Genomic DNA, 27,259 nt, shown 5'->3' with positions numbered 1-27,259 from the left:
CACTCATCTTTGTCAGTGAACAAAATGGCGTCTTACTGTTTGACAGTTACTAGACTGCGGGTAAGAAAACGTTATTTTACATAAATAGAGATCTTCAACCGTCTTGGTATCGAATACATGTGTTAATTTCGAAAGGTTTCGTGCTGTGTTACAGTCTCCATCGCTTAAGACTTAGCGATAGTCGATAAATGTAGAGAAGAGTCTCCACCGCGCCGCTTTCAGTCAGGTCACAGTGTCCCCGTTTGACTCTTGATAGCAATGTGTTGTAACGGTTATAACACGCCCGACTTGACAACACTGTGCATTAACTCTCGGCTTTACTGATAACAACGTTGATTTCGGTCCACATTCAGTTAAACAGTGGCCGTAAGCGGCCCGGAGTGTCCAGATGTTAGCAAGGTGATCGCAAGGTTATTGAATTTCTGAGTGCGCACTTCCACTGTCTCGTCTCCTGTCTCCAAACAGACGACTGAGGTTGATGACAAGGCGCATTATGGGCTTACTGTGGCGGAGAGTGAATTATATAAGATGGTGTATATCTAGCTTGAATAGCGCAGTGCTTTCGGTGAGCATTTGCTCATGTAGTCACAGTATGTTGCTGATTAAAGGTAACGTTAGGCCGTGACACCTGCACGACTCCTGCACCTTTCAGCACCAATTGTCTTTAGCAGGGATAACGTTACGGTTTTGATAATTTGACGTTAGTTTTTGCCTATTTTGCTCATTATATAGTTCAACTAAGCACATAGTATTAAGTGTACGTCATGTCTATGACGATGAAAATATCCTTGTCATGGTGATTGACAAGCATTTATTTTTGTTGTCTGTTGTGTGATTTCTTGGTTGGTGCTACACAGAAGTAGTCTAGGCTAGCTTGTGCTAATTTAATGCTGGGTTTATTTTTTGCATGAATGTGAGGTGGATAACATTCCTTATCCTGCTGCTGGTTTATTCAGACTGTTTAGCCTACTCAGAATACTTGGCAGGTAATAACGTGTTCATCTGGTTTACTTGGCCTAGTATAATGTGTACGCTCTGTTTGAAGTAATGTATAACGCCATCATACTGCCTATGGTTTTATGATAATCATTTGATCTGTATCACATGGAGATTGCAAAAACCTTTACTGTAGCCTTTATTGAAACTACCTGATTGTTTGCCTTGATTTTTTTTTACATCTCTATCATTGCGGTTATCTTGTGTATCATGAGGGCATCTTCTAAAGACCAACCATTCAGGAGTAAGATGATAATGTTGCCTAAATGGTTTGACCTCTGTTAACAAAACTTCTGTAATTATGGTGAAGCTGTGTGGTTTACAGCGTAGGAGACTGTTTTATCCACTCACTGTATCAGCCTGGCAATAACAATCCCATGGATCAGCCTAACCCCTGAAATATGAGTCAGATGAACTTTCACCCAGTTTACTCTGAGAGCAGAGTGATTTTCCGTTGAATATCAAGACTAAAGGGTAGATATTAGGCAACTGACCATAGCTGGCTAGAAGGTAACATTTCCCACCTATATCACATAGGATCACTCAGTGGCAGGTTCAAATCCGGTCACATAGAGACTTACTGTGCTGTTAAAGGCAAAAGGCAGTAACTACTCAGTGTGAAATTGAGAAAAGACGGCTTTATATATGTTTTATTGCCCAGTCAGAATGTCTTTGAAAATGTGTTGGTTTGGTGACTAAGTATGAGGTTCTCTTTTTCCTTGTATCAAAAATGACTAAATTCCTTATGACCAAAATTGAAGTTACATCCTTTTTCCTTGGTAGGACAGCATTGTTTCCTGACTCACTTTCACTGGTGCTACTTCCAGTGTCTGGTGCAAGACAGGCTGAAGGATTGTTAGGCCATCTATCTGTCTTCACTTGCCTTGGCTCCTGGTCATGCGGTCCCCTTCTTGCATAATTTAATTGTCTTCTTCCTCTCCCCAGTCTTTATAACTCAAAGTTGAATGTGTTGTAAAACCTGATAAGTGTTGTCCCTAAACTGTACCATAAAACTGTGTTTACGGTGTCATTACACTCTGAATTGTCTTCTCTCCCCCCTGGTGTAGCTCGCCCTTGGAACCGGGGCAAGGCGCTTTCATGTCTCGGCGGTGTTCAGCGCCAAGGCTAAGGTGGCCATGAGCCGCTTTGAGCCCGGCTCCAGCGTCAACTATGAGAAGATGCACGAGAACATCAACATCGTGCGCAAGAGGTCAGCAGCAGCCTTTTTACAGACTCATGAATGCACACGACCTTATACACAAGGTCCTTACTGTTTACAAGCAGGCCTATGAGGTATGGCTGGTGTTTATTACAGCGGGATAGTAAATCTTTTGACATTTACAGTGTTGACTCCTCAGAGCCAGCAGGACCCCCCGACCGGGCTAATTTTAGATGACCAGGCATTTCCCCTCTCACTGACCCGACCACTGGTTGTCATCCAGGAATAGGAAAAGCATTTTGTCTGGCTGTAGCTGGCTTGTTTAATTCTTAGAGGCAATGAGGTGATATTTGACTTGGATTAACAGTTCTGAATATGAATTCATCAACAGTCGGCCACCAAGCATTTGCCATCCTGGCAAGCCATTGGCCACTGGTGTTCAGGCCTTTTACTCTCCATGCAAATTACTCTCCAGAAGTACAAAACATAGAATATATTAACTGGGATACATACGCAAAAAAAAAGTTTGGATTTGGATAGATAGAAGTTTGACTTTTTGGGCTGAATTTTTAAAATGGAAGCATGTGAGTAGAATCCAAAAACCATGAAAGATTATTTCAAGAAATGATTTAGCCTTTGCTTTCATCCGTTTCATTTTCTTTCATCAGTATGTGTTTATAGCCCAAGGGAAACCCTGTTATAGTGAACCCTACAAATTCTCAGTCTCCAACACAACTCTTACCTCATCGTGTCCACACTCCGCCCCACCAGGCTCAAAAGGCCGCTCACTCTGTCTGAGAAGATTGTGTACGGTCACCTGGACGACCCGGCGGGCCAAGAGATCGACCGCGGCCGCACCTACCTGCGCCTGCGCCCGGACCGCGTGGCCATGCAGGACGCCACGGCTCAGATGGCTATGCTTCAGTTCATCAGCAGCGGTCTGCCCAAGGTGGCCGTGCCCTCCACCATCCACTGTGATCACCTGATCGAGGCCCAGATCGGAGGGGCCCAGGACCTGCAGAGGGCTAAGGTGAGGAGGGGAAGGGGTGAAGGGAATCAGAACGGGTACATTTCACACCGGAGGAAGTAAGGTGCTGTGGGAGGCGGGAGATGAGGAAAGGATGAGGGGTAAAGATGGCAGAACGGAGGGAGATATGTGACGGAATTAAGGCAAATACTGACAAAATAGTTCTTCATTAGTTGGAGCGCAGCAAGTGCCAATTTATACTTCGCAGTTTTAATTTAGAATTCACATTTTTGTTTTATCACTTTGCTGCAGTATATTATGAACTGTCAAAAGCATGCATTCGTTTGAAAGAAATTATTTAAATTTATGAAAAAGTGGTTATTTTCATTTTAATTTTTTCCAAGGGGCAAAGGTCTTTTCTATTTGCAGTGTCCCATTGGCTAGGCGTAGGTGATTTTCACTGGCTGATTCTCACATCTATCAATACTACTGTTGTATATTGTATGCTATTATTATCATACTGATTATATAATGAGTTTTGATCGAGCCCAGATGGCAGATTGAAAGGATAAAAGGCGTGTGCAATGCTTTTTTGGTATTCATACTACTATACATACTACTGATACTGTTTAGTCCACTCGCCTTTTGTTATTTTTGTATGTATTCACACAATTGTAAAGAGGGAACAAGCAGGAAGACGCAGACAGGTGTGGTGGGATTGGATCCTCGGCCAGTGGGGATTCATGTGGCTCCAGAGTCACAGTTGAAACTACTAGACTGATTCAAAATATGAGGACCATTTGTCCAAGTTGGCTGCTCAGCCATGTGCCAGTCATTCAGCTTGGTGAATGGAGGTCAAACTGAGTGACAGGGATTATCTGGAATTAAGGGCTACAGCCAAATGTATTCTTTGGGCGTTACATAAAGGATACTCCTAACTGAAAATATCTCAACAGAAGCCCTAACTCCTCCCCATTTACTCTTACTCAGGACGTGAACCAGGAAGTTTACAACTTCCTCGCAAGCGCCGGAGCCAAATATGGAGTGGGCTTCTGGAAACCAGGCTCAGGGATCATCCACCAGGTACGGTGCTGTGATTTAAAATGATGCTATGAGAAAAAGTTTTGCAACAGGCAGGAATTTTATATTTTGGACTGTACCTGTCTCTGGATTTAGACTATCAAAAAGGTTACAGCTCAGGCACACTGCCTGTTTAACAAAAGGCTAAGATGACAGAATAATCACATGGACATTCCTTTATAAATTCTGGTCAGTGAATTTGTGCCAACACACACACTTTACATAGAATCACTGCAATCCTAAACTGTTTTTGTGCTCGAGATACATTCCAGTCCTGGGTCAATGGTTTATATTCCTCTTGAAATACTCCAGTTTGTTCAATGTTACAAGAAAGGTTTATTCCCAAAAAAGCATGTCCCTTTTCCCTTTTCTTTAACAGATTATCCTGGAGAACTACGCGTATCCAGGAGTGATGCTCATCGGTACAGACTCCCACACACCCAATGGCGGCGGCCTGGGTTCCATCTGTATCGGAGTGGGAGGAGCTGACGCTGTTGACGTCATGGCTGGGATCCCTTGGGAGCTCAAGTGTCCCAATGTGAGTTCTTTGCATCTTTTGATATCATATCTTATGATTTTATTTTATTTAGATGTCATTAAGTTTTACATTTCCTCCTTCTTTTACCATTGATTTCTATCACAAATGTCTCTTTCTACTGTTTTTTTGTTTTTTTTTAACCCTTTCTGCTCTCTCTGCAGGTGATTGGAGTGAGGCTGACCGGCAGCCTGTCTGGCTGGACGTCTCCCAAGGACGTCATCCTGAAGGTGGCTGGCATCCTGACTGTGAAGGGAGGCACCGGGGCCATCGTGGAGTACCACGGTCCTGGAGTCGACTCCATCTCCTGCACTGGTGAGGATGAAACGCATCAAAGGTTTTAAATGTAAAAGATACCCTACGGGTTTTGATATGGAGCCGATAGTGTAAACGGAAGAATATGGAGTGCTTCAAGCCACATTTTTTCCTAGATTAGGGAAAAAGTGGACTTTGGTGCGATTTAGTTTGCTCTTAGACTTAAATGTCACTTTCCTTCATCTTCCAGGTATGGCCACTATCTGCAACATGGGAGCTGAGATCGGAGCCACCACCTCTGTCTTCCCCTACAATCACCGCATGAGAACCTACATGGAGAAAACTGGCCGTGCAGGTCAGTAATGGACAACCAGACACCCTGAAACCCTCTATATTGAGCCACAGATTGCACACCAGATTTAGTCTCCGTAATGTTGAGTAGTCATTCATTCTATCTTGCCTCCATCTTATTTTCTGTTTTCTCCTTCACTCTGTCTCAGAGATTGCCTCCCTGGCTGACCAGTTCAAGGATGACTTGGTCCCAGATAAGGGCTGTGAATACGACCAGGTCATTGAGATTAACCTGAGCGAGGTCAGTAAACACTCAGGCTTAGTTTCCTGACATTATTAATATAACCTGAAACATTATCTTATTTTCATTTCCTGCCACCGTCATGGTGGTGTTGTGTCTGTGTGGAGACACATTCTTGTGAATACAGTAACTCAAGAACATGATACAAACTTCATGCTTACACCACAAATACCCCCAATAGAGTAGATGATCTGAATAATTTTGGAGCACCTTCCTGCATAAATTTGCATATTAATGAGGAAAAACAGATTTTCTTGAATCTTCAATAACTCCTTAATGCTTTAAGATACAGAGTTCATATTAATACCACCCATGTGTTATGTGAAGACAAGCATGTTGACATAGAAATATTTGCTAATTAATACATTACTTAACTTAATTAGTGTCCTCATCAGCATAACTGGTTATTTTTAATATATCATGGTGATTATGGCAGGGCATGAGGCTGCTTAAGTGCCCCTTGTTGTTCCTCTGGTAAATGTTTTTATTCACAAAACAATATTTTGCAGTATGCTCACCCAAGACCCACATTGTGATTGTCCCTCATTACTAAATGCCTTGTTTTCCTGCTCCTCTGACAGCTGAAGCCCCACATCAACGGACCTTTCACCCCTGACTTGGCCCACCCTGTGTCTGAGATCGGGGCTATCGCTAAGAAGAGCGACTGGCCTCTGGAAGTTAAAGTTGGTCAGTATCTGTGACAGTCCTATTAAATTACCAGTGTATCTGTAATGCTTTGTCCTGTGAAATTTGATATTTTCTTCTTTGTTTCTACAAGCTATGTTATTGACCAGATACGATCAGTTTACATTACAATTCTGTCATCTAGCCGATGGTCTTCCAAAGCGACTTAATCCCAGAATGTATATGGAATAGAATATAATTCCAGTCTGTCAATATGAGTAGAATATAATTACAATATTCAAGATGTATAATCTGACTCTTGCTGGTCTTTTGGTGACTTCTCCAAGACTATTTTCCTCCCTTTTCATATACAAGCTGTGTTATTAAAAATAGATGAGTAGTCCTATATCTGCCACTGTAACTGTACTCGCCGTCATTTCAGTTTCCTCTTTGATGTCCGTTCTCTCCTTACAAGCATGCAACCTGACTCTTGCTGGTCTGTTGTGACCTCGGCAGGTCTGATTGGCAGTTGCACCAACTCGAGCTACGAGGACATGGGCAGAGCAGCCTCTCTGGCCAAGCAGGCTCTGGATAAGGGCCTGAAGTGCAAGGCCAAGTTCACCGTCACCCCTGGGTCCGAACAGATCCGCGCCACTATCGAGAGGGACGGATATGTGAGTCAGAATCTCAATAATGTGAACTGAAACTCGAGTATGACCTGTGACCTGTAGTACTGGATAGTTTGTCCTAGTCTATTGTTTTTTTTCAGCAGGAAACCTTATTGCCTTTCAGCGGTTTCACCATAAAACATTCTGCTTTTTGACTAAGTTGTTAAACTGGCTCTAAAATTAATGTATTGTAACCTCCTTGAAGATGTTGTGGCACCTTTATACTTTATTTCTGTATCGAAGAAGGCTGAAACCAAAGTCATGGTTGTCTTTGTTGTATATCTCTTTATTTTGTGTGATTTTGAAAGATCCTGGAAATGATTTCTTGGAATTTGCTTTGTCCCTCTTCAGGCTAAGGTCCTGAGTGATGTTGGAGGAGTGGTCCTCGCCAATGCTTGTGGACCCTGCATCGGACAGTGGGACAGGTACGCACCTCGTTCTTAAAGGTCTTTTTTTTTTACTTTCTTTGAACAGTCTGCACAGAGAGCATAACGGCCGAGTAAAGCCTGATGACAAAACTGAGCGATGTACATTAAACGTTACACACCTGACTAACCGGCTCCGTGTTTTGACCTTCTTCAGGAAGGACGTGAAAAAAGGAGAGAAGAATACAATCGTCACGTCCTACAACAGGAACTTCACTGGCAGGAACGATGCTAACCCGGCTACCCATGCTTTCGTCACCTCCCCTGAGGTAAGGAGTGTGGCAGTAAACTAGACTGTGAATGAAACCGATCTAGGAATTTAAACGTATTCTGCTGTTGCTGTTGGCTGAATGCCTGTAATGTAATGTAGATCGTCACCGCCATGGCCATCGCCGGGACCCTCGACTTCAACCCTGAGACCGATTACCTGACCGCTGCCAACGGAGAGAAGTTCAAGCTGGAACCCCCGACCGGCGATGAGCTCCCCTCCAGGGACTTCGACCCCGGCCAGGACACCTACCAGCACCCGCCGGCCGAGAGCGGCGGCGTCAAGGTGATCTCACGTTGAAAATATTTACTTTTGACAGTCCAGAAAGCAGGCCAAGAAAACGGCAGCAAGCACACAAGAAAACAATCACAGACATTTATTTCCATTTTGGAAAACACTTTGTAATGACACTGACAAATGTTCTAGTGTGCTTTCTGGATACCACATGAATCCACTGCTCTTCGGTTATCAGGATTAGAATAGAATTTCAAAAGAAGGATCCCAGAGCCCTCGACTTGCAGATGAAGCAGACATTTATTGAGGCAAACATCCCGTGTCGTAGCCAAGTAAGAGTATGCAGCTGTATATGAAAGGGTGCGCAAGTGTAAACTGACAGCCTGATGAAAGCTTGTTCAGGCTGCAACGAACAGGGTCGTTTGGTTCAATAAAATTCTCTTTGATCTGGAAGTTGACTGCCTCGTTATCCTCTGAAATACACTTTGTGATGAACCTGTTTGGTTTGAAACGCTCAGTGTCTGATCCTGCTTTGCCGCTGCTCAGGTGGATGTGAGCCCCTCCAGCAACCGTCTGCAGCTGCTGGAGCCCTTCGACAAGTGGCACGGGAAAGACCTGGAGGACTTGAGGATCCTCATCAAGGTGAGGAAAGGATGGATGGGAGGGAATGAAGTTGTGGTAGTATTCCCAGTTCAAGAGTAGCCTGGATAATAATGTCTTTTGCATTTATTGCTTTGGTTATAGGGGGAATGGGAATAGTTGGTATACCAGGTGGAGGATTGATAAACTAATGGAGCAGATCTTTCCGTGTACAACTTTTTGGATGTTTTTGTTTGTGCTGTATTTCAAAAGCCTTTGTACAAAAGTGACTGGAATACCATTGAACAATAAGGTACTAATGGTTGATTGGCCTTTTGTTTTATTTCTTTTATTGTTTTCTTCCTCTCTCCTTCTCCTGCTGCTCCTTCTTCCTCTTCCTCCGCTGCCGTAGGTGAAGGGCAAGTGCACCACCGACCACATCAGCGCCGCCGGGCCCTGGCTGAAGTTCCGCGGTCACCTCGACAACATCTCCAACAACCTGCTGATCGGCGCGGTCAACACGGAGAACGACGCCATCAACAAGATCAAGAACCAGCTGACAGGAGAGTGGGGCGGCGTGCCTGACGTGGCCCGCCACTACAAGGTGAGGCTGACTGGGCAGGGTGTCTGTTTATTTTGAAATAGTTTGGTGACACATTGATCCCCAAATCATCGTTACTAATATATAACTAATATGATTTATAATTGTGATCAAAAAATGATTGGGATTATCATTCTAGCCATAATCCCACAGCCCTACTTGGATTTCTACCTATGTTGTTACAAATTTTCCCAATACAGTTCAGCCACATCAGCACACCGTGATGGTTCGGCCTCCTCTGTCTCATCTGTCTGGCTCTCTCTGATCCTTGTCTCATGGTGTCCTCTCCCCAGGCTAACGGAGTGAACTGGGTGGTGGTGGGAGACGAGAACTACGGCGAGGGCTCCAGCAGAGAGCACGCCGCCCTGGAGCCCCGGCACCTGGGAGGACGCGCCATCATCGTCAAGAGCTTCGCCAGGATCCACGGTACGTTTCACAGCACCGAGGTGAAGAACACGCAACCCAAATCATGTCACTCGTACACTTCTGAACAGTTTGGAGACATTCCGGCTCCACTGGAGACATGCAGGGATATGCTAACTCTGAAATAGTTAAAATTGAATTTGTTGTGTACAGTATGTACAGTGTGTGAGTATTTCCTTAACACCTGGAGACCTTATGAATAGATAAGTTTCGTACCCCCTGTCTAAAAATAAGAAAGAGATGTTGATAGATACAGTTTGAAGCTTTCAACGTCACCTGGTCTTGAGGAAATCGATTTTCTGTGACATGGATTTTGTGGAGAGGGAACAGCAAATTCATCATGAGACCTGTTGCTAGTCAATAACATCCAGACACACAAACACTCGTGGACACAGAAGGTGTGCATTGTTCTCCATGACCTTGTGCCGCTATGTAACAGATCCGCTCCACTGAGGCAGAGAGCCCTTCTCTGTTTACGAAATGGAAGTACGATGTGAGCAAATATCTCACTCTTTCTTCCTTATTCTCTCTCTTTCTCTCCCATCTCTTTTGTTTTCCCATCTCTCTGCATTCTTTTCTCCTCCTGATCACAGAGACCAACCTGAAGAAACAGGGCCTGCTGCCTCTGACTTTCGCCGACCCCCACGACTACGACAAAATTCGCCCCGACGACAAGATTTCCATCACAGGACTCGGTTCCTTTGCCCCCGGCAAGGTGAGCAACATTCACTGTTAATCGAGCATTAATCCAAAGTACAGTCTAACCTCACCTAGCATTATCCAAAAGCTAAACATAAGCCTGAATTCCATGTAGGCCTCCTCTTTGCTTTGAGACTATGAGTACGTTTACATGCACACTAATAATTTAATCTTAACCCGATTAAGGCTATTGAAGCTGTCACATAAATCTCTTTATCTGATTATCTTAATCAGAATAAGGTCATAATCATAGTAAGCATAATCCAGTTAACACACCTAGATTTCTGCTCAATGTTTCTTTTTATTGGGGCATGTAAATGCCTTAATCAGATTTCTTTTGTTTTTGTGGGGGTGTGCATGTCAGTCACCAGATGCAGTTACCTGGATGTTTTATTATTATTGTTGTATTATTATTATACCATGCCACAGTGCGGTGGAGTGGTGAGCGGTAGACGATTATAAAATTAATCTGTGTAAACCGGGTTATTAGAGAAAATGCTTTGCTTTGAACCATGTAAACGCTGTAATCAAAATATTGCCTTAAGATGATTACTTCCCCTAGTCGGGGTATTGATGTGCATGTAAATGTCCAAAATGATTTCCACCCTGGTCTCACCTTTCCAAAGGTGGACCACCACGGTCCCAGTGGTGTTCAGTCCATAAATCGGCTCTGCTTGCCCCCCTGTTTCCTCCTCCAGCCCGTGACGGCGGTGATCAAGCACAGCGACGGCAGCAAAGACTCCATCACCCTGAACCACACCTTCAACGAGACGCAGATCGAGTGGTTCCAGGCCGGCTCCGCCCTCAACAGGATGAAGGAGCTCCAGTAATCGCCGGCGAGGAGGGAGGCGGGGCCTGAACGGGGCCGACTGAGGGGCCTCGGCGGGGGTTATGAAGGGGAGAGATGTGGGCCTGGATATGCCGAAGGCGGGGGGGAGGGGCTTCGCAAAGAGGAAGAGACGATGGGGGAACGGTAGATGGTAACGGCAGATTTCTTTGCGCTTCGGCTGGTGTAGGGACAGCTGTAGAAGTGTATTTACGCAGCCCACGCACACACACACACATGCCCACACACACACACACACACACTCGCAAGGTCGCTGTACAGATGAAAAGCGCACACACACACCCACACGTACACGCGCACACACAGAGAAGATTACTGTGAAAGCACTCCCGGTCGGCAGGCAGAACCACACACACACGTGCACATAAACGGGCACAAACGTATATTGGCAGCACTCCTCGGTGTAAATCGTATTTGTCAAGCTTATTTGTTGTTCATCGACCGTCGTATTCAGTCGACTCCTTCATACACACACACACACACACACGCACAGCATCCCATCCAGCACACACTCCTGTCCTCTTTCTGTCGGTGTTTGTCGTTTCCACTTGTTCCATCCAGACAGTTAAATAAGCTGGCAAACCTCAAATGAATGTATTCGTCCAGTAGGTGCAGACCTGTCCGTGTTACGTCAGGAAGTCTGATGGAACTATTGACTTGAAGTTAATTGGAAACAAGCAAGTCTCCACACTGTACCTGGATAGCCAGGCCTGACATATTTATTGTACGTAGAATAAGGATTTTGTGGATTCCCCTTTTGCCCTGTAATGTGTTTTGAACCCAGAGAGCTCACCCGGCCTGCGGTTCACATGCCACTCCCGTACGTTTCACCCCGACACGCTAAACCCGGTACGCTCCACTCCCTGCTGCTCTTCCCATGCTCTCCGTTTCTCTTTTTTTGGGGGGGGCTGTTGCATGATGTAACATCTCGTTGTGTGAAAACCTCTTGTGTGCGCTTGTGTCTCTGTGGGTCGGACAACAAACCAGAACACACGCTGCTATTGTGTTTAGCGCTAGTGTTGCCATATTTTCCCTCCATCCGTATTTGTCCTTTGTGTGTCTTGAGTGCGACGCGTGATTGTTCCTGTCGGGTCAACATCGGTCTGCGTTCCCGTCTGTCTGTCCCTCTTCGCGCGTCCCGCCCTCCTCTTTGTGTTTTCGCCAGGTCCTCAGGCGGGCTCGCCCGGTCCAAACCTCAACCTGACGTGTTTCGGTGAAGTAGGCTGTTATGCGTTTGGTATCGCTAGACATTAAAGCTGCACTAGCCTGTCTTATTAGCGGAAATCACTAACTGGGGCTGCGACAGAGAAGAGCGTCCCATCCCTGCTAATTGAGACACTGTAGATTTGCCCTGTTTGTCCAAATGAAATTCGGATGTTGTGTATGGACACTGGAAATCCAAACTGTCTCCTGAACAGCAGCGAGTGAGCGCTCCGTCCAGAGAAAGCTGGTCTCACCAACATTAAAACATTAGATCTTGCCTCTGTCCCTTTGCTATCCTTTGGTGTAAAGCATCACTTGCCTGTCGTGGCAAAAGAGCAGCTTTAATGGGACGAATGTGTTTGTCAGGTTGGGGTTTGGGCCCTCTCTATATCGTGGGAAGGCCTGCTGTCTTCTTACAGAAACTAACGCACAATCTAGTGTCCGGACGCCTGTACGCTAGCACTTCATAAGAGTTAGAGAAGTAGTTTGATGTGTGCTTTGCCATGCTTTCTTTATCCTCTGCAAACACGTCGCTCCTTAGCATCCAACTGCACTGTGTGTGACATTACATAACTGACATACAACAGATCATGTTATCGATAGATTTGAATTTGACCGTACAAAGTTAAAGATTCAAGCTCATTCTGGTATTAAGTTTGGTCATGATGTATCTAGATCGTGCCACTTAAATGGTGTGGTTACATTTTTCTGTGGATGGTCAATTAAGTCATTTAAGTGCTGTTTGGCCTCACCTCCTCATGCACAAAGTCTATAAATCTATCTGTCCTGTCTGTTCTCCGTTATACTGTCGCAGAAGTAACAGCAGGTTCTTTGGATGAATTATTAGCCATAGTTCCTAAGGCAAATCTCCATGTATTTAAAAGTCACTAAGTTTTGAGCTGCGTGTAAATGATGTGATATATAGCTGCACTGTGTATAGGGGTGTGTACATATATAGTAAAACATATATATAAAGGTATAGAGGGAGCAGGAGAGATGCTGTACGCTGCCTGTCTAAATGCAGAGCCCTTTGCTCTGTGTGTGACCCCCTTGTAACATAATGTAATGATTTAACCTCCAATCTCCAAAAGCCAAGTTTTTTCGTATTCCTCTGCCCTCCCCTTCCCTAATCGAATAGTTTCGCAAAACCACTTGACATGCCGATTGTGGGTCGCAACCAAAGGCTACAAGCGCTTGAAGCACAGATGTCGCATTGTAACCGTCGGTTGTACTCCATGTTTTGGGATTCTCGGTACTTGAGTGTACCAGTTGAAACGTTTTTATGCTGCTGCTGGGTGGACGTCTAAGCGCTTTGACAATGAAAAGGGAGTGTTGTTTTTATCAAGGTGACTCGTGATGGCTTGGTTTAGCCTCATTTTCTTAATTTCTTTTGATTTTTGGTTGTAAGTGTTTTCAGAGACGGAGGTGATTTGAGACAGCAGCAGCCCAAGGTTAAGACTTGTTTTCTGTTGGATACGAATGACTCCATTTTAGTTCTTCATTATATATGTGGTGTGTAAGCACATAAACCCTATTGTTCAACGCGTTCAGGATCATTACAAACACTGTTTTATCCTCTAGTCAAGCCCAGCACTTTGATGGTTAACTACTTCAAACACCCCTGATCTGTTTATTGCAGTAATTGCCAAAGATGCCTCATGAAAATACTCCATGAAATATAAAAATGAAACGGAATATAATTGCTCAAACACCTGGGTTGTTAGAAAATTATTATTCTCCATCAGTTTTGTTGGAAAACTGAATTTGTTACTGTGCACCCATCATGTGACATTTCAAAATCTACCATGTGCGTAAATGAATATGAACAGGGTATTAGTTCCTGAAACGGTGTCCATAGTGAAACATCTTCAAAAACATTTGCTAACTTCGACACACACATTCTCTTTCCTGTGTCTACACATTCATTCATAACAGGCACTTGTGGAGCGGTTTGCTTATACTGTGATGTGAGATAATACTTTGTCGTTCACTGGTTCGGGTCGTTGAGTTTCTGAAGCGCTACTGTAAAGTGACAAATGAAATAATGTTGTTCATAACGGCATTGACCTCCAGCATGCCCAGTGTGTCATTTTGTACTCAGGTGTTGCTCTGTCTGGTCAGCCTCTCTCTCATGTGTTTTAAATGAATTCTTCAATATGTGATCCATTAACAGGAGTGATTTGTTCACATATAACACACATGAAAATGTAATAATCTAATATGAACAGCTGTTGTGATTGCCATGTTATTTCATAGTGATAAACACCCCTTTCACCAATTCCATCTCTGTTGTTTTAACTTCAGTCTTGATTTTGTAAACGTAGGTGATTTAAAATGCTTGCAGTTTTATAGCTTGCAAGGTTAAAAATGAGATCTCAACATGTACGACATAAATGGTAAATTAATAAAGATTACATTTCTGAAGTGGATGTTTTTGTGTTTTTCTTAGTTATTTAATGATTTCAATGATTAGGTAATTTGCTTGTCAGCCTCTTTATAGGGACTGCCCATCAACTGCCTATCCACTATTTAACATCCAGGCTGCCTTCAAGTGCTCCTCGTAAACTCCTATTCCTGCTCTGCAAGTCATAAATACAACCTGTTGCATGAAGTACTCTGTAACAAAACTTGTTTCAGTGGCTGTTTTGTTTTAGAAATCAAGTGACATAGAGTTCCTTTGTGCAGAATGAAGAGGAGAAAATATAAGGAATATAATTGTTCTTGTTCATAAATTGTTATATACACAACTTTTAACATCAGTTGTTGATACAGCCTCCATGTTGTCTGCCCCCGAAACATGACATCTTGGCAACTCTGGTATCAGTAAAATACAACTACACTGACAGCTGTATTTCCCACTTTCTTGGGTCGTTCTTGTGCGTTGCATTAATTCCGGCAGCAACTGAAGGCAGCATATTATTAAAGTCGATGGTGGAGAGATTGGGCTGCATCTTACATTTGAATAGTACACAAATCCTGACTTTGGATCTACATTAAAATAGGATTCAGGTAAATCTATTACCAGTCCAATGAGAACATCCGAGGAATTATTCATTGTAGTTCGAGTGCAAATTGAAGCATTCACAAAAGGAAACGACAACATGATTTCGGAATAAAAAGTGCACTGTGCCTTTAAATTTGCGACACGCCGTAAACGATAGTTTACTGTCGCAGTTAATCACATGTGGAGAAATGTCGATTTTGCTGGAGATTCTTATAATTGTTGTACCTGGTTAGCTGGTGAACCATAGAATTGATGCTTTATTATTATTGGCAGTAGTACGTTTTAAAGAAGAAAAACAGAAAATGCTGTCGTAAAGAAGAAATACCTCAAAGTAAGCACAGGTAAGCTAAAAGTCGTTTTGCCAGGCTGACAGCTCAGACTTGCAGCTTCAGTTAACTGTCTGTAAACTCATTTTGGGGTTGTTTAATAAGACCGGGTAACGTAATTAGCAATTTCAAAGCAATTTGTTTCCCGTTACTGTAACGTTACAATAGCTGGTTAAAAAGTATCTCAGTCGTGTTGTTTGCCCTCACAGTTGAGCCTGAATCATGTTCGTGTTGGTGGAGATGGTCGACACGGTCAGGATTCCTCCATGGAACTTCCAGAGGCAGCTGAACGACGCCATATCTGAAGAGCTCAACAAGAAACTGGCCAACAAGGTGTGTGTGTGTGTGTGTGTGTGTGTGTGTGTGTGTGTGTGCTCTCCTGCATGTGTGAGTTATGACATGCCATGGTGTTTGGCTTTAGCTAAACTGTCTCCTCCCTGAAGGTGGTGTTCAATGTCGGCCTCTGCATCTGCTTGTATGACATCACTAAGCTGGAGGATTCCTATATATTCCCAGGAGACGGAGCCTCACACACTAAAGGTATGAGGATGATGATGAGGAGGATAACTTGGATTAAGGTTTATATACAGTGACGCTTCAGAGTGTATTTCTACCCCACCTTAAAAATGACATTTTTATGGGTGTCATATGGTCTAAATATCCTTTCAGAGGTCCACCCTGCCAAGAGTAACATTCTGAGGGAAACACTAATACAGATACAGTTGGCTTTGCTGCACCTAGCTATTCAGTTGCAGCACAAGTGTTTTGGAAAGCTGATTGTAATGTGTCTTGCCTTATGTGAGACATAGAAAGCATGTATGTGGAGCGCAACAGCTGAAATGCTTTTTCCCCATCTGGTAATAAAACACATTCATTTTTGTCTGTTCACAAGCTTATACATGCTGCAGTAAGTAGTGTAATATTGCCAGTACTAATATGGTTGCCAGAATATCATATGTGCCTACAGAATGATATGGGTCAGGCTTGGGGTTCAAAGCCGTGACCCCCTTTTTGCCACTGTGTTGTATACTCCACTTATAGGAGTTAAGGTTGATTATTGTGCTCTGTTTTGCAATCTCTGTGATCCCCTCTTGACTCGCAGTTACTCCACTTAACTCTTACCTACTGATTCACTTTGATCTTCTCCTGGTCTTTCTGTCAGTTCATTTCAGATACGTTGTTTTTCACCCTTTCCTTGATGAGATCCTGGTTGGTAAAATCAAGTACTGCAGTCAGGAGGGAGTTCATGGTGAGTAGTGTCTACGATTTAAGCAGGTTTCCATTAGTGATCTGGGTTAGTCATCTCCCATTTTTAATATAAATGTCATTTACACCTACACAACCTATTGAGCTGCATGCAGTACAGATGGGTTACTCTCTTGTGTATTCATGATGCCTGTTTTGGACTGTATTGTTAGAATATGATGTGGGCTTTCAGAGGCATTTTCTGGGCACTTGTGTGGATCTCCACCTCAGTTGTGCATTTGGCTTTTTCACCTTTGTTGGAATACTAGGGAGGCCTTGGTGCATATAAGCCAAATTACACTTCACCACACAGTCTGAATCGTGCATAAAAGTGCTTAAAATGCATTTTGAACAGCCTTTACTTGGCCTGACGGCTCACAGTGTCCCTCTAGTCCCCCCCTTCCTCTTCCCCTTGCACTAGATGTAACCTAGACTAGAGTGCTGTTGTAAACACCGACTACACATAAGAGATAAGATAGTACTGTATTGATGGTGACCTTTCTGTTTCACAGTGACGATGGGCTTCTTTGACGACATCCTCATTCCACCAGAGTCACTGCAGCAGCCTGCCAAATTGTATCCTCAACCTCATTTTTAGTGAATACGTTCCTATCAATGGAGTTAATTGTAAGTGTGAATTGAATGTAATTGTCTAGCGTAACTACTGAGTGATGAAGCCTTCCTTAGCCGCTGCCCCAGCGATGAAGCGGAGCAGGTTTGGGTTTGGGAATACGAGACGGACGAGGGGGCCCACGACCTCTACATGGACCAGGGAGAGGAGATCCGTTTTCGGGTGACAGACGAAGTCTTCCTGGACACGTCGCCGACGGGCCCCTCTGCCGCAGCGCCAGAGACTCCGCCACAGCCGGGACAGTCGACCGCCCCGCCGGCAGAGGACAGCGGGCAGAAGAAACAGGCACCGTACACTCTGATTGTAAGAACGCATGCCATGATGAACACACATTTTAACATTGCCAGGGATGCTCTTTTCTCTGTTCAAACACATCACATAGTCTTTATAATATCAAGAATCTTCTTATAGATGACACTTTTTGTTAAAATACTTGCTGTGAAATGTATACATTAAAGGATAATTTGGGCCATGGTGAACATTGAGGCCATTTTCTAGAGGGCCCTCTATCCCTTAAGAAATTCCTGTTTTTTTATTTTTTTTAATAATTTTTTTTGGTACTACGCTGTAGCTGGAGGGATTTTGTAGATGTCCTACATTTTACCTATATTTTCTAAAATTTGAGATAGGTCTCATAGCGGATGGGAAATAAGTGTTTCGTTATCATTAGGGCTGTGTGATTTGTGCATCTACATACTTGCTTTGCACTTTATTGTAATCCATTTGATAAGAACTACTTTCAGCTGAAAACCTCACTTCCTCAGCTGAAAGGCTTAAGATGTGGCAGGATGTGACCACAGAGGACGATTTGTGAGAAGTGCTGTCTAAGGGGGATTTCCAATATAAACAACAAGTGTAGGCCTTCTCAGAAATTTGGTTTTGATATCTTTTGTAATTGAATGAAAGTGAATAGCATCTAGTAGGGAAATGAGTCACGTGATACCACAGGAATCTTCAGAGGGAAGAGAGGACTCATCGTTCACTGTTTGCTGGAATTATCCTTTAACCAAAAGTAGTACTGTATCCATCTGACTCCTTCCTCTTGTTTTTGTTGTGTTTCAGGGGACCATCTGTGAGCCCGGGCTGGGGCTCCTGTCCTGGTGGAACAGCTAGCAAAGGCTCACAAACCCTTACTGAAGTGAAAAACAAGGACTTTGACTTTGATAAACAGATCAAACAGACTAACAAGAGAGGAGTGGATAGTCAGCTGCCAAGAACTGATGGTGAAGGTGAAGAATCTTTGAGCTGATGGACATTATCCCTCTTTTAGATTATGTTGTCATGGACGTAGAACCTTGTTGCCGTGGACACAGCACCCTTCACATAGGACCCTGTTGCCATGGACGATGCCAGAGTGTTCCAGTGAGAGGAACCTGGAGTCCCAATACTGGAAAAGCACTGTCAGTGTTCAAAAGGGGCACAAGTGACTGATAACCCCTATGTGAAGCTCTGTCACACTGAGACTCATTCTGGTGGTTGTATTGTAAATACAGTCACTACAGCTATCACTGCTAACACACCTGCTGACTGTGAACCCACTCACTAACCATCCTCACATATATTTATAACTGAATGAATGATCGATGAAGAACTTTCAGTTTCATGGCTGCGTTTCACATGATAATTTGACCCCCCAAATCATAAGAATCAGGAATTTAAGATATTAATGATTTGATATCATAATGCCGTCATCACTACTTTAATGGGTTTGACACACATGGATCACTAGATTAAATGGCTTTTGGCTCAGCTAGGCAGTTGCCATGTATATATATTCTGAAGCTTGGGGTGAAAATTGAACATCATCTGTCTGGATGATAACATTGGTGCCAAACTAACTTGAGAAAACTGGTGTGTACACCCCAAGTTTTAGTGAGTTTCATCAATAAGGCAAGAGAAATGAACATGGGCGACATTCTTCTTATTCAAATTTGACATTTCTGTCATATGGGTCCTCGTCAGACATGACAGCACCTGTCTAATGCACTTGGTCCATGCAATGGAAACATCGTATTGTGCAACAATACAATACGAACAATCCCATGGTTTTCCATGGGAGTCACCTCTGTTAATCTCAGTGGATTTACTTTTCATTTAAAATGGTAAATCTGCTCTGGTTGTTTGAGCACAAATTCTGCCTCAGTTGTTTAACAGCCTTGTAATATTTTGCATTTCTGTTTTGTCTGTCTAAGCAGTAAAACGTGTATCATCAGAGTGAGTGGTTGCTGTGATTTTTGAATTTACCATTTTGTGTGATTATAGGAAATGTATCCCAAAAGGGATTAGTGGCAGTCCGTTTAAATCCCGCAGTTTGAAGGACAGTGAAGGACTTGTTTATAAGGGATACAGATCTGCCCTCTGTGCTGTAAATGTTAGGGGAACGCCATACAGTTTACAATACACAAGTGTTTGTTGTACAATCAAAAACCCTGTGTGCTGTTTCATGTGACAACTGCATGGCCAGTTTATGAATTTGTCTCAGCTGGCTTTGGTGAAACTGGGGCAGACAGTTGCATTTTGATCAATGAAAAATGATGGGTCGCATGTGAATGCACCACACACACACACACACACACACACACACACACACACACACCAAAGACAGTCTGCAGGCGCATGTGAACACACATGTAGTCCCTCTCTCTATTGATCTATTCTCTACTTTTACCTTTACATAGTTCTCCATTTGTATTTAGGTAGATATTGCCTGCAGAAAGCTTATTGATTGAGAATATGTGACAAAATTATTTACCATATAAATAGCTAGTTCTACTGAAAAGACAGTAAAACTACTGTATATCAAACTAATACTTGTCATAATATAGGCTATTGGAGATCAGAGAATATTTCCCTTTTATACCAAAACTGTGCTACCTTATGTTTTAATAAACTCAGAAATATTTCTATGTGATTATTTTTGTTTTGTGTCCATGTGTGGAATACCATTAGGTTCAAAGTAGTGTCATTGTCATGTTTTTATATAGATTTTTTAATAGAGTTAAGAGACTTAACAAGAGACTTAGACTTTAAGAGTTATACATAAGAGTTTGATTTTACATACTTATTCATGAAAACAAAACAAAAAACTGCTGTACATCTAAAACTATATTTGAAAAAGACAGCCCATTCAACACAAGATGACACATCATTCATGGCTTTATTGGAGTCCAACCTACCACATAACACACTGCCTTTTTTCCTGACAATATTTCAAATAGAGCAATGCAAAACATGTCTGGATGCTAAAAACCATAAAACATAGAGATAAAAGAAGTCTGAATAAAAAAGGGAGAAAAACACCACAGTGATCTCACTGTGCCAGTAACAGATAACATCCTTGACACAGAATGAGAAGTCATTTTAAGAACACACACACACACACACACACACACACACACACACACAGGCAGTCGCATCACGCCATAGGAATCTCCGCCAGCTGCGCAGACTCACCAGCCGCTCACATCAGGGTTTTCCGTCGGTCTACGCGGATTTACTCGACTTATTTATTTCATTACTCGTTATATAATACACACCGTCAAAAAACACACCGCTCGTCCTCAAGCCGCTAACGCGCCCAATGCAGTAAGTAACATTTCTGTGAATATATAGATCCTAAAGTGCCTGCAGGGGGGAGTGTGACTGGCTATTGTTGTTTGACTGGGAAAACGTATTACTCGCATGCTCGATAGATTGTTAATAACCGATTAATGAATGAATGACAGTTTTTTTCTGAATCGGTGGTACATCGAGAACCGATCGATGACACATTGCGACCATATTTGAGCGCCGATAGGCTTTGAGCGGACCTCTCACCCCGTTGTTACCCAAGTTATTGTCTCCCCACCATCGCCTGCCACCTTCCCCACATTTTCTTGTCATCTGCTGGGATTGATCCGGCAGCTCGAGGAAAAGGACAAAATGTAACGTTTGACTGATGAGGCTGTGACTCGGAGATGTACCAGCGAATAACCTTTTCTGATACGACTTTGAAGCGTAAGACATGCATTGATGATCACTAGGATCCTGGGCTGAGATAAAAAAAAACAACAAAAAAAACACATATAGGACAGGACACCCACGCCCATGCAAAGTGATAAATGAATGGATGTGCTGGGATTTGTGCAGCTGAGGAAAGTGAAGTGGGATTCATTCAGCTCTCGGGACAATCTCAGTGTGTGATTCCTTCTGTTTTCACACACATTCCTTAACACACATTAGTGCTTTTTCCTCATCGTCAGACCGGACAAATGTGTCCTGGACCCAGGCTAGAGAGGCAAAGCATGACCCTTCTTTACCGCCGAAGCTTATGGAGCTTCATCTTTGCAAATCCAGATGTTCCACCGACTGGTGCCAGCGAACATCATTTTCCACTCTACCGGATTGACTCGCATTCGGTGCTGCAATGTTAATGTTTTGGTCCACTGACAGCAGTTGGCCAATGCAAAAACACTGCAGAGAACATATCATATTCATATATATGAACTTATAGAGTGTGTGTGTGTGTGTGTGTGTGTGATTCGTGTGTTTACAGCGACCTCGTCATACTTTGTGGTGGTTTTTTTTTAAATCTCGCATGGCATCGCTATAATATTCCTATATTCCTATAGGATAGTTAACAGTTCATTTGGGGATGGGGTGCTGACGTCACAAGCGCACCACCGGAGGCGGGCGGCCGCGGCGCGTTCTGCAGCTGATCTGACGTCACGGCCCGGAGCCCCAGTGTTCTGTACTGTAGCGTGTGTGTAACCTTGATGAGGATGATGGTGGTGATGATGATGCAGGCGGAGGAGTGGGAGCAGCGGGGAGGTGGCAGGAAAACAACAAAGCCATCTTGAAGGCTGCTGTCCTCCTCACGGCACGCACGCACGCACGCACACACACACACACACACACACACACACACACACACACACACAATGCACGCGTTTGTCCGTTCTGCTCTTATTTTTCCCCCCACATGATGCTCTGCAGGCCCGCGGAGCAACAGTAGTGAAAAAAGCACCGTGTCCAGCTTTAATATAAGACTTGCTGTTTGCCTACTTGTTTTTACTGTGTGGATGTCCGCTGGTTGAGACACTCTGTGTTAATGGTTTCTCCTGGCTGGATTTGCCCTTGAACGCTGACAAGAGATCAGCTGAACCGCCCCCGTATCCTCACCTTCAGCATCACTGTGGAGAAATTGCAAAACAGATCGCAGATCAGATATTTAAGGGCAAAAGATATTTTCATAGATTTGACTTTCATAGATTTGTAACAGATGGGAATCTGGAATGTTATATTTTGAGTATCATTCCTTGAGAAATAAATAATGTAGCATAACCATATGGGATTGTATTGGAATTCAGATACAACTGAACCAAAGGGAAATGTCCAAGGGCCCAAGGAAAATATAGGCCTGTCTGTGCTATTTCACAGTCTATAGCGGGGAAGACTCTGATTGCCTCTGCAGTTTATCTTGTGGTTTCCTACTTGAATAGGCTTTTTGTTCGCTGCATGCCCCCTCTACCCTCCTCTCCTCCATCAATATAAAGCCATATGACACTGTCCTCTCCCTCTGGCCTCCCCTCACAGCGAGACCTCCTGATAGACTTGAAACGACAGCGCTGACCTGGATAATCGCCGAGGCAGGCCTTGTGAAAAAGACGAGACTCGCAGAGACACAAACAGACAGACGGCGGTGTCAGCAGAGTGAAGAGAAGAGCCGAAAAAGCCCGACGCCGTCCTCCTCCTCCGCACCGCGCCGCGCCGTCCTCCTCCCTCCCCACATGGCGGACCCGGGCCTCGCGTCGCCCTCGGAGACCCCGCTGCGCTCCCCCAACGCCCCGCTGTCCCTCTCCTTCCCCTTCCTGAGGGAGGGCAGCCGGGTGTGGGAGGCCGGGGGGGAGCAGCCGCGGCCCCGGGAGCTGCCGAGCCCGCTGCCCACAAAGCGCACCCGCACCTATTCAGCGTAAGGAGATCCTAGAAGTTCTAGGGCTGGGCGATAATTCGATATTATCGTTTATCGTCTTTCAGTGGAATCATATCGTGATGATACAGTGATTTGGGGATATGGTGATACACAATTCTGCTGTCTAAATTGATGATAACAAGCGAATTTTATTTAAAAACTCTGACAAAATTCAGTTTTGTTTGACATCACACCTAACATTAGCATTAGGTTCAATGGGATGAACATTACTTTGATTATTTAACATGTGATTTTGCATACATATACCATATCGATATATATCGATATTGAAAAAAAATCCTTATTATCATGATATGATTTCAACCATATCGCCCAGCCCTTCCTATATCCTCAGTGTTTACTCTGTCTCTCTAATGTAACCCGTGCATGTTGTAGTATCTTGGGCTAGTCTGTGGCATGCGTGGGACTGAAGAAAGCTCAAATCCTGTACTGTTTACTGTATGAATCACCACAGGGAGGAGTGCTGTCATCTCTTCTGTTATGAGGAGACAGCGTGTGGGAGTCCATTTGATCACCACTTCATCTCCCTTTCTCACCTTCTTCCTGATCCTGAATCCTCCTCTTTCTCTCAGTCCTCCCATTTCCTCTTTTTCTTCTCATCCCACCCTCCTGAGCTGTGAGTGCAAGATAAAACAAAGTAACTTTTTTTTATTAAGAATTTCATTGTCACTCACTCTCTCTCTCTCTCTCTCCCTCTCTCCACAGTACGGTGCGCGCTCACTCAGGCCCGGTGTTTAAAGGTGTGTGTAAGAACTTCTCCAGGTCACAGGGTCACGGCTTCCTCCGCCCCTCCCATGGCGGTGAAGACATCTTTGTTCACATCTCAGAGTGAGTGGCATTGCACACACTTCTCCCAGACAAATCACAGACACACATTATACATCTATCACACTGCCGCTACCATTATAATAGGACAGGACCGTATTAGTCATTCATTTTGTTTCACTTTGCAATACTACTCTGAAATGTTTAACCATAGACAAGCAGTTCACTCATTTGAGAGAAAAATGCTGAATTACAAACAGCAGCACAAATCTGCTCCAAATCTACAACTCAATGCACTCTGTTAGCATTTTAAGAACTCAACAACATGAAGTTTTTATGTTTTTCACTGTCATTATCTACTCACCTTAATGTTTTATAACTCCAATAGAAGCATAATAGCCAATAGATTGCACTGTGGGTCCAAAAGTCCAATATTTATCTCATTATGTGCTAGAATTTCCTCATTGACAGTGCTCTAGCAGGAGAGTCTGTTCTGGATTATGTGCGTGTGACAACATTTTGGAGTGAACTATTCCTTTAAGTCATTAAAAGAGCATTTCTCTTCAATAATTCACCTCCTGTACATTTACATGTTTCTTTTAGCATGATACAGTGTCAATCTTTCAAACAAGTCTTATCAACAAGACAAAACCAAGTCTGAATAACAAGACAATATGAAATGAAACTGACCACACTTATCATAACCCCTCATCCTAATTTTATTCCCGTTTCAGCATCGAGGGAGAGTACGTCCCGGTCGAGGGCGACGAGGTCACGTACAAAGTCTCCCGGGTCCCGCCCAAGAACCTGAAGGTGCAGGCGGTGGAGGTGAAGATCACACATCTCAACCCAGGGACGAAACACGAGACCTGGTCTGGTCAGATCATCAGCTCCTAGGCCTGAGCTCCGGGCCCGGTGGGTCACACTGGGCACAGGGGCCGGGCCGGGCTGGGCTGGGCTGGGCTGGGCTGGGCTGGGCTGGGCAGGGGGGGCGGGGGGGGGGGGGGGGGGCGGCTACAGGTTGGGGATGATGATGAGAGTAACGGCAGATTTACATTCTGTGTTCAAATTTTTTTTTTTTCCAACTTATGTTTTATCTACACAGCAAATTTTCCAATTTTAGTTGGAGTTGACAAGAGTTGATTGGAGAGTTCATAGTTCAAAAGTCTAAAATTAACTCTAATGGGTGTGGACTTATATAAACACTCACATACTCTCAGAGTTAAACTAACTTGACGATTTTGCTGTGTGTGTGAAACTCTTCATTGCTGTCAAATTAGGAAAAAGTGTCATTTGATGTGTTTTTTTTTCATGTTTTGACAGCAGTGAAAAAAAAATCAGGTTTATATAGGTGGAAAAAGATCAGATTTGAGATGGGAGTGTAAATCCAGTGAGTTACCAGCAGGGGGGGGGGGGGGGATCAGAGTTGCAGGTAGGGAAGAGCTTGTGGGTCTGATTTTGCTTGGAGATCGGCCCTCCAACAGCCTGACATGGTGCATGGAGACCTGTATGTACTGTCAGGCTGTTGTGGTGCAGATCTCCAAACCAAGATGTGGAAGATGCAAGGTGTGGACGCTGAATTCGGTTTTACTTCCCTTCTTTTTCGGAGTTGTCCCGCACTTGTTTACTTCACCCAAATAGATTTTAAGGATCACGGGATCGGTGCGAGCACGGGTCAGATGAGTCGTGATCTTAACCCGCACTGTTTTTACATCAAGTGCAAACTTCGGGAAGACGGGGCGGAAAATTCGAAATTCGGTAGAGATAATGGATATGAAAGCAAGTAGGAGAGGGAATGGAGGCTGAAGAGATTGGACCGATGGTGTTGCAGTAGAAATGGCATGTTGACAATCCTTAGAGCTGTGATTCTCAACTGGGTTTGCATAGAGGAACCAAAATGTCATCTAAACCACAATATCAGAAATTATTCTCTGTCTGCGGCCTTGACAGAACATCTCATGACCCACTTTTGGGTCTCAACCCACCAGTTTAGAAACATTACCTTAGAGGACAAAAAGAAGAGGAACTTTTTTTTTTTTTTTTGATGAGATGGAGAGAGGAATGTACTGAAGGTTAGAGGGATAGCGAGTTAGAAACGCAGAGGTAAATCTGTGTGTGTGAGAAAGAACAAGCATGAAGGGGATTGAAGCGGACAAAACACAAGAAACCAAGCATGGACGTTTGAAAAATACTTATATTTTACTGTGAATGGAAAAGCGATTACACGTATTTTCCTGGCAAATGCATAACCTTGTTTGTATTCTCTCGTTTTCGTTTATTTATTCTATTTATTTATTCGATGATTTGTTTAGATTTGTATGTGTCTTGGGATTGCTACCTTTATGTTTTTGGGGTAATAGAGTCAAAAGTTGCACTTAAAAAATTTTGAACTTCCACTGAGAAAAACTGCCACACCCTTCCAGACTTCACTATCAGGGTTATCAAGTTCAATTTGTTGTCCTGTTTGACTATCCTTGTTTCAAAAGGGTTCGAGCCATGAATTGCTAAAAAAAAAAAAGTCTTTCTAAATCTCTTTTTCTATTGTTAGAGAAACAATATAACTGTGATTTCTTGAGAATAGTCAATGTGATGGTGAACTACATCATTTCGTAGTTGATGCCAATAGAGGAATTTATTGTCACTGAAATGTCATTTGTAGTTATTCCATGTTTGCCCGGTATATACTTTACTGTACGTCATTTTATACAATATCTACTCCATGTAGTCTCTATGCATCTTGTCTATCTGTCAGTCTCACTGCCTGGATTTGTTCAACATAAGACTTTGTGTTCAGTTCATTCCTGTCACATCAGAGCACTTTCTTTTGTGGACAAGCCGCTGCGCCGGTGATCACCATTATTACTTATATTGAGCCTTGAAAGAACATTAAAGCATTTTATGATTCACAGATTTGGTGGAAGCTGTGTTTTTTTAGCAGAGCATGTGTATATCTTTAGCAAGGTAGAGGAAGTGGGAGTGAGATAAAGGGAAAGGGAAAGGGGAGACCGGTATGAACGAGTAGTTAGAGACTGCCCCGTAACCAAAAGCTCACAGGTTTGTGTTCTTGAAACAAACTGTAAACTCTTAAATGGTAAGCATAGCAGCAAATGTACTACACTCTTATACATTAACATGGCCAAAAGAGGCCCTGCAGAATTGTAT

General features: G+C 43.5%; 3 protein-coding genes across 3 annotated transcripts; all 3 read left to right on the top strand.

The window, feature by feature from the left end:
• The first annotated feature begins 17 nt into the window (after positions 1 to 17).
• Positions 18 to 14,549, top strand: LOC139645976 (aconitate hydratase, mitochondrial-like). Its single transcript, XM_071521866.1, has 18 exons — positions 18 to 60; positions 2,064 to 2,206; positions 2,927 to 3,185; positions 4,113 to 4,205; positions 4,582 to 4,740; positions 4,902 to 5,052; positions 5,243 to 5,347; positions 5,493 to 5,584; positions 6,166 to 6,271; positions 6,725 to 6,882; positions 7,228 to 7,301; positions 7,459 to 7,570; positions 7,672 to 7,854; positions 8,350 to 8,445; positions 8,795 to 8,986; positions 9,277 to 9,409; positions 10,000 to 10,121; positions 10,804 to 14,549. Exons 1-18 carry the CDS (start codon positions 25 to 27, stop codon positions 10,933 to 10,935), a joined length of 2,346 nt encoding a protein of 781 aa, XP_071377967.1. The 5' UTR covers positions 18 to 24; the 3' UTR covers positions 10,936 to 14,549.
• Positions 14,550 to 15,338: 789 nt separating this feature from the next.
• polr3h (polymerase (RNA) III (DNA directed) polypeptide H) lies at positions 15,339 to 20,224 on the top strand. Its single transcript, XM_071521872.1, has 7 exons — positions 15,339 to 15,500; positions 15,695 to 15,818; positions 15,929 to 16,025; positions 16,648 to 16,734; positions 17,243 to 17,306; positions 17,430 to 17,664; positions 18,424 to 20,224. The coding sequence occupies exons 2-7, from the start codon at positions 15,708 to 15,710 to the stop codon at positions 18,472 to 18,474; spliced, it is 645 nt and encodes a 214-aa protein (XP_071377973.1). The 5' UTR covers positions 15,339 to 15,500; positions 15,695 to 15,707; the 3' UTR covers positions 18,475 to 20,224.
• A 568-nt stretch (positions 20,225 to 20,792) lies between these two features.
• LOC139645987 (cold shock domain-containing protein C2-like) lies at positions 20,793 to 25,037 on the top strand. The gene is made up of 4 exons (XM_071521877.1): positions 20,793 to 20,946; positions 22,936 to 23,311; positions 24,038 to 24,160; positions 24,832 to 25,037. Exons 2-4 carry the CDS (start codon positions 23,130 to 23,132, stop codon positions 24,992 to 24,994), a joined length of 468 nt encoding a protein of 155 aa, XP_071377978.1. The 5' UTR covers positions 20,793 to 20,946; positions 22,936 to 23,129; the 3' UTR covers positions 24,995 to 25,037.
• Positions 25,038 to 27,259: the final 2,222 nt, after the last annotated feature.

The sequence above is a fragment of the Centroberyx affinis genome, unplaced genomic scaffold (assembly GCF_046629955.1).
Source record: "Centroberyx affinis isolate AG114_WGS23_722 - 3 ecotype Tasmania unplaced genomic scaffold, CSIRO-AGI_Caff_v1 ptg000937l_1, whole genome shotgun sequence".
Lineage (NCBI taxonomy): Eukaryota > Metazoa > Chordata > Actinopteri > Beryciformes > Berycidae > Centroberyx > Centroberyx affinis.
Note: the sequence above shows the minus strand (reverse complement) of the source record. Positions and strands in the feature narration are given on the sequence as shown.

Coding starts and splice junctions, on each gene's coding strand:
- LOC139645976 (XM_071521866.1), top strand. CDS start 25: ATGGCGTCTTACTGTTTGACAGTTACTAGACTGCGG. Junction 61..2,063: donor TGACAGTTACTAGACTGCGG/GTAAGAAAACGT, acceptor CCCCTGGTGTAG/CTCGCCCTTGGAACCGGGGC. Junction 10,122..10,803: donor GTTCCTTTGCCCCCGGCAAG/GTGAGCAACATT, acceptor TTCCTCCTCCAG/CCCGTGACGGCGGTGATCAA.
- polr3h (XM_071521872.1), top strand. CDS start 15,708: ATGTTCGTGTTGGTGGAGATGGTCGACACGGTCAGGATTCCTCCATGG. Junction 16,735..17,242: donor CAGTCAGGAGGGAGTTCATG/GTGAGTAGTGTC, acceptor TCTGTTTCACAG/TGACGATGGGCTTCTTTGAC. Junction 17,307..17,429: donor CTGCAGCAGCCTGCCAAATT/GTATCCTCAACC, acceptor CCGCTGCCCCAG/CGATGAAGCGGAGCAGGTTT.
- LOC139645987 (XM_071521877.1), top strand. CDS start 23,130: ATGGCGGACCCGGGCCTCGCGTCGCCCTCGGAGACCCCGCTGCGCTCC. Junction 23,312..24,037: donor CGCACCCGCACCTATTCAGC/GTAAGGAGATCC, acceptor CTCTCTCCACAG/TACGGTGCGCGCTCACTCAG. Junction 24,161..24,831: donor ATCTTTGTTCACATCTCAGA/GTGAGTGGCATT, acceptor TTCCCGTTTCAG/CATCGAGGGAGAGTACGTCC.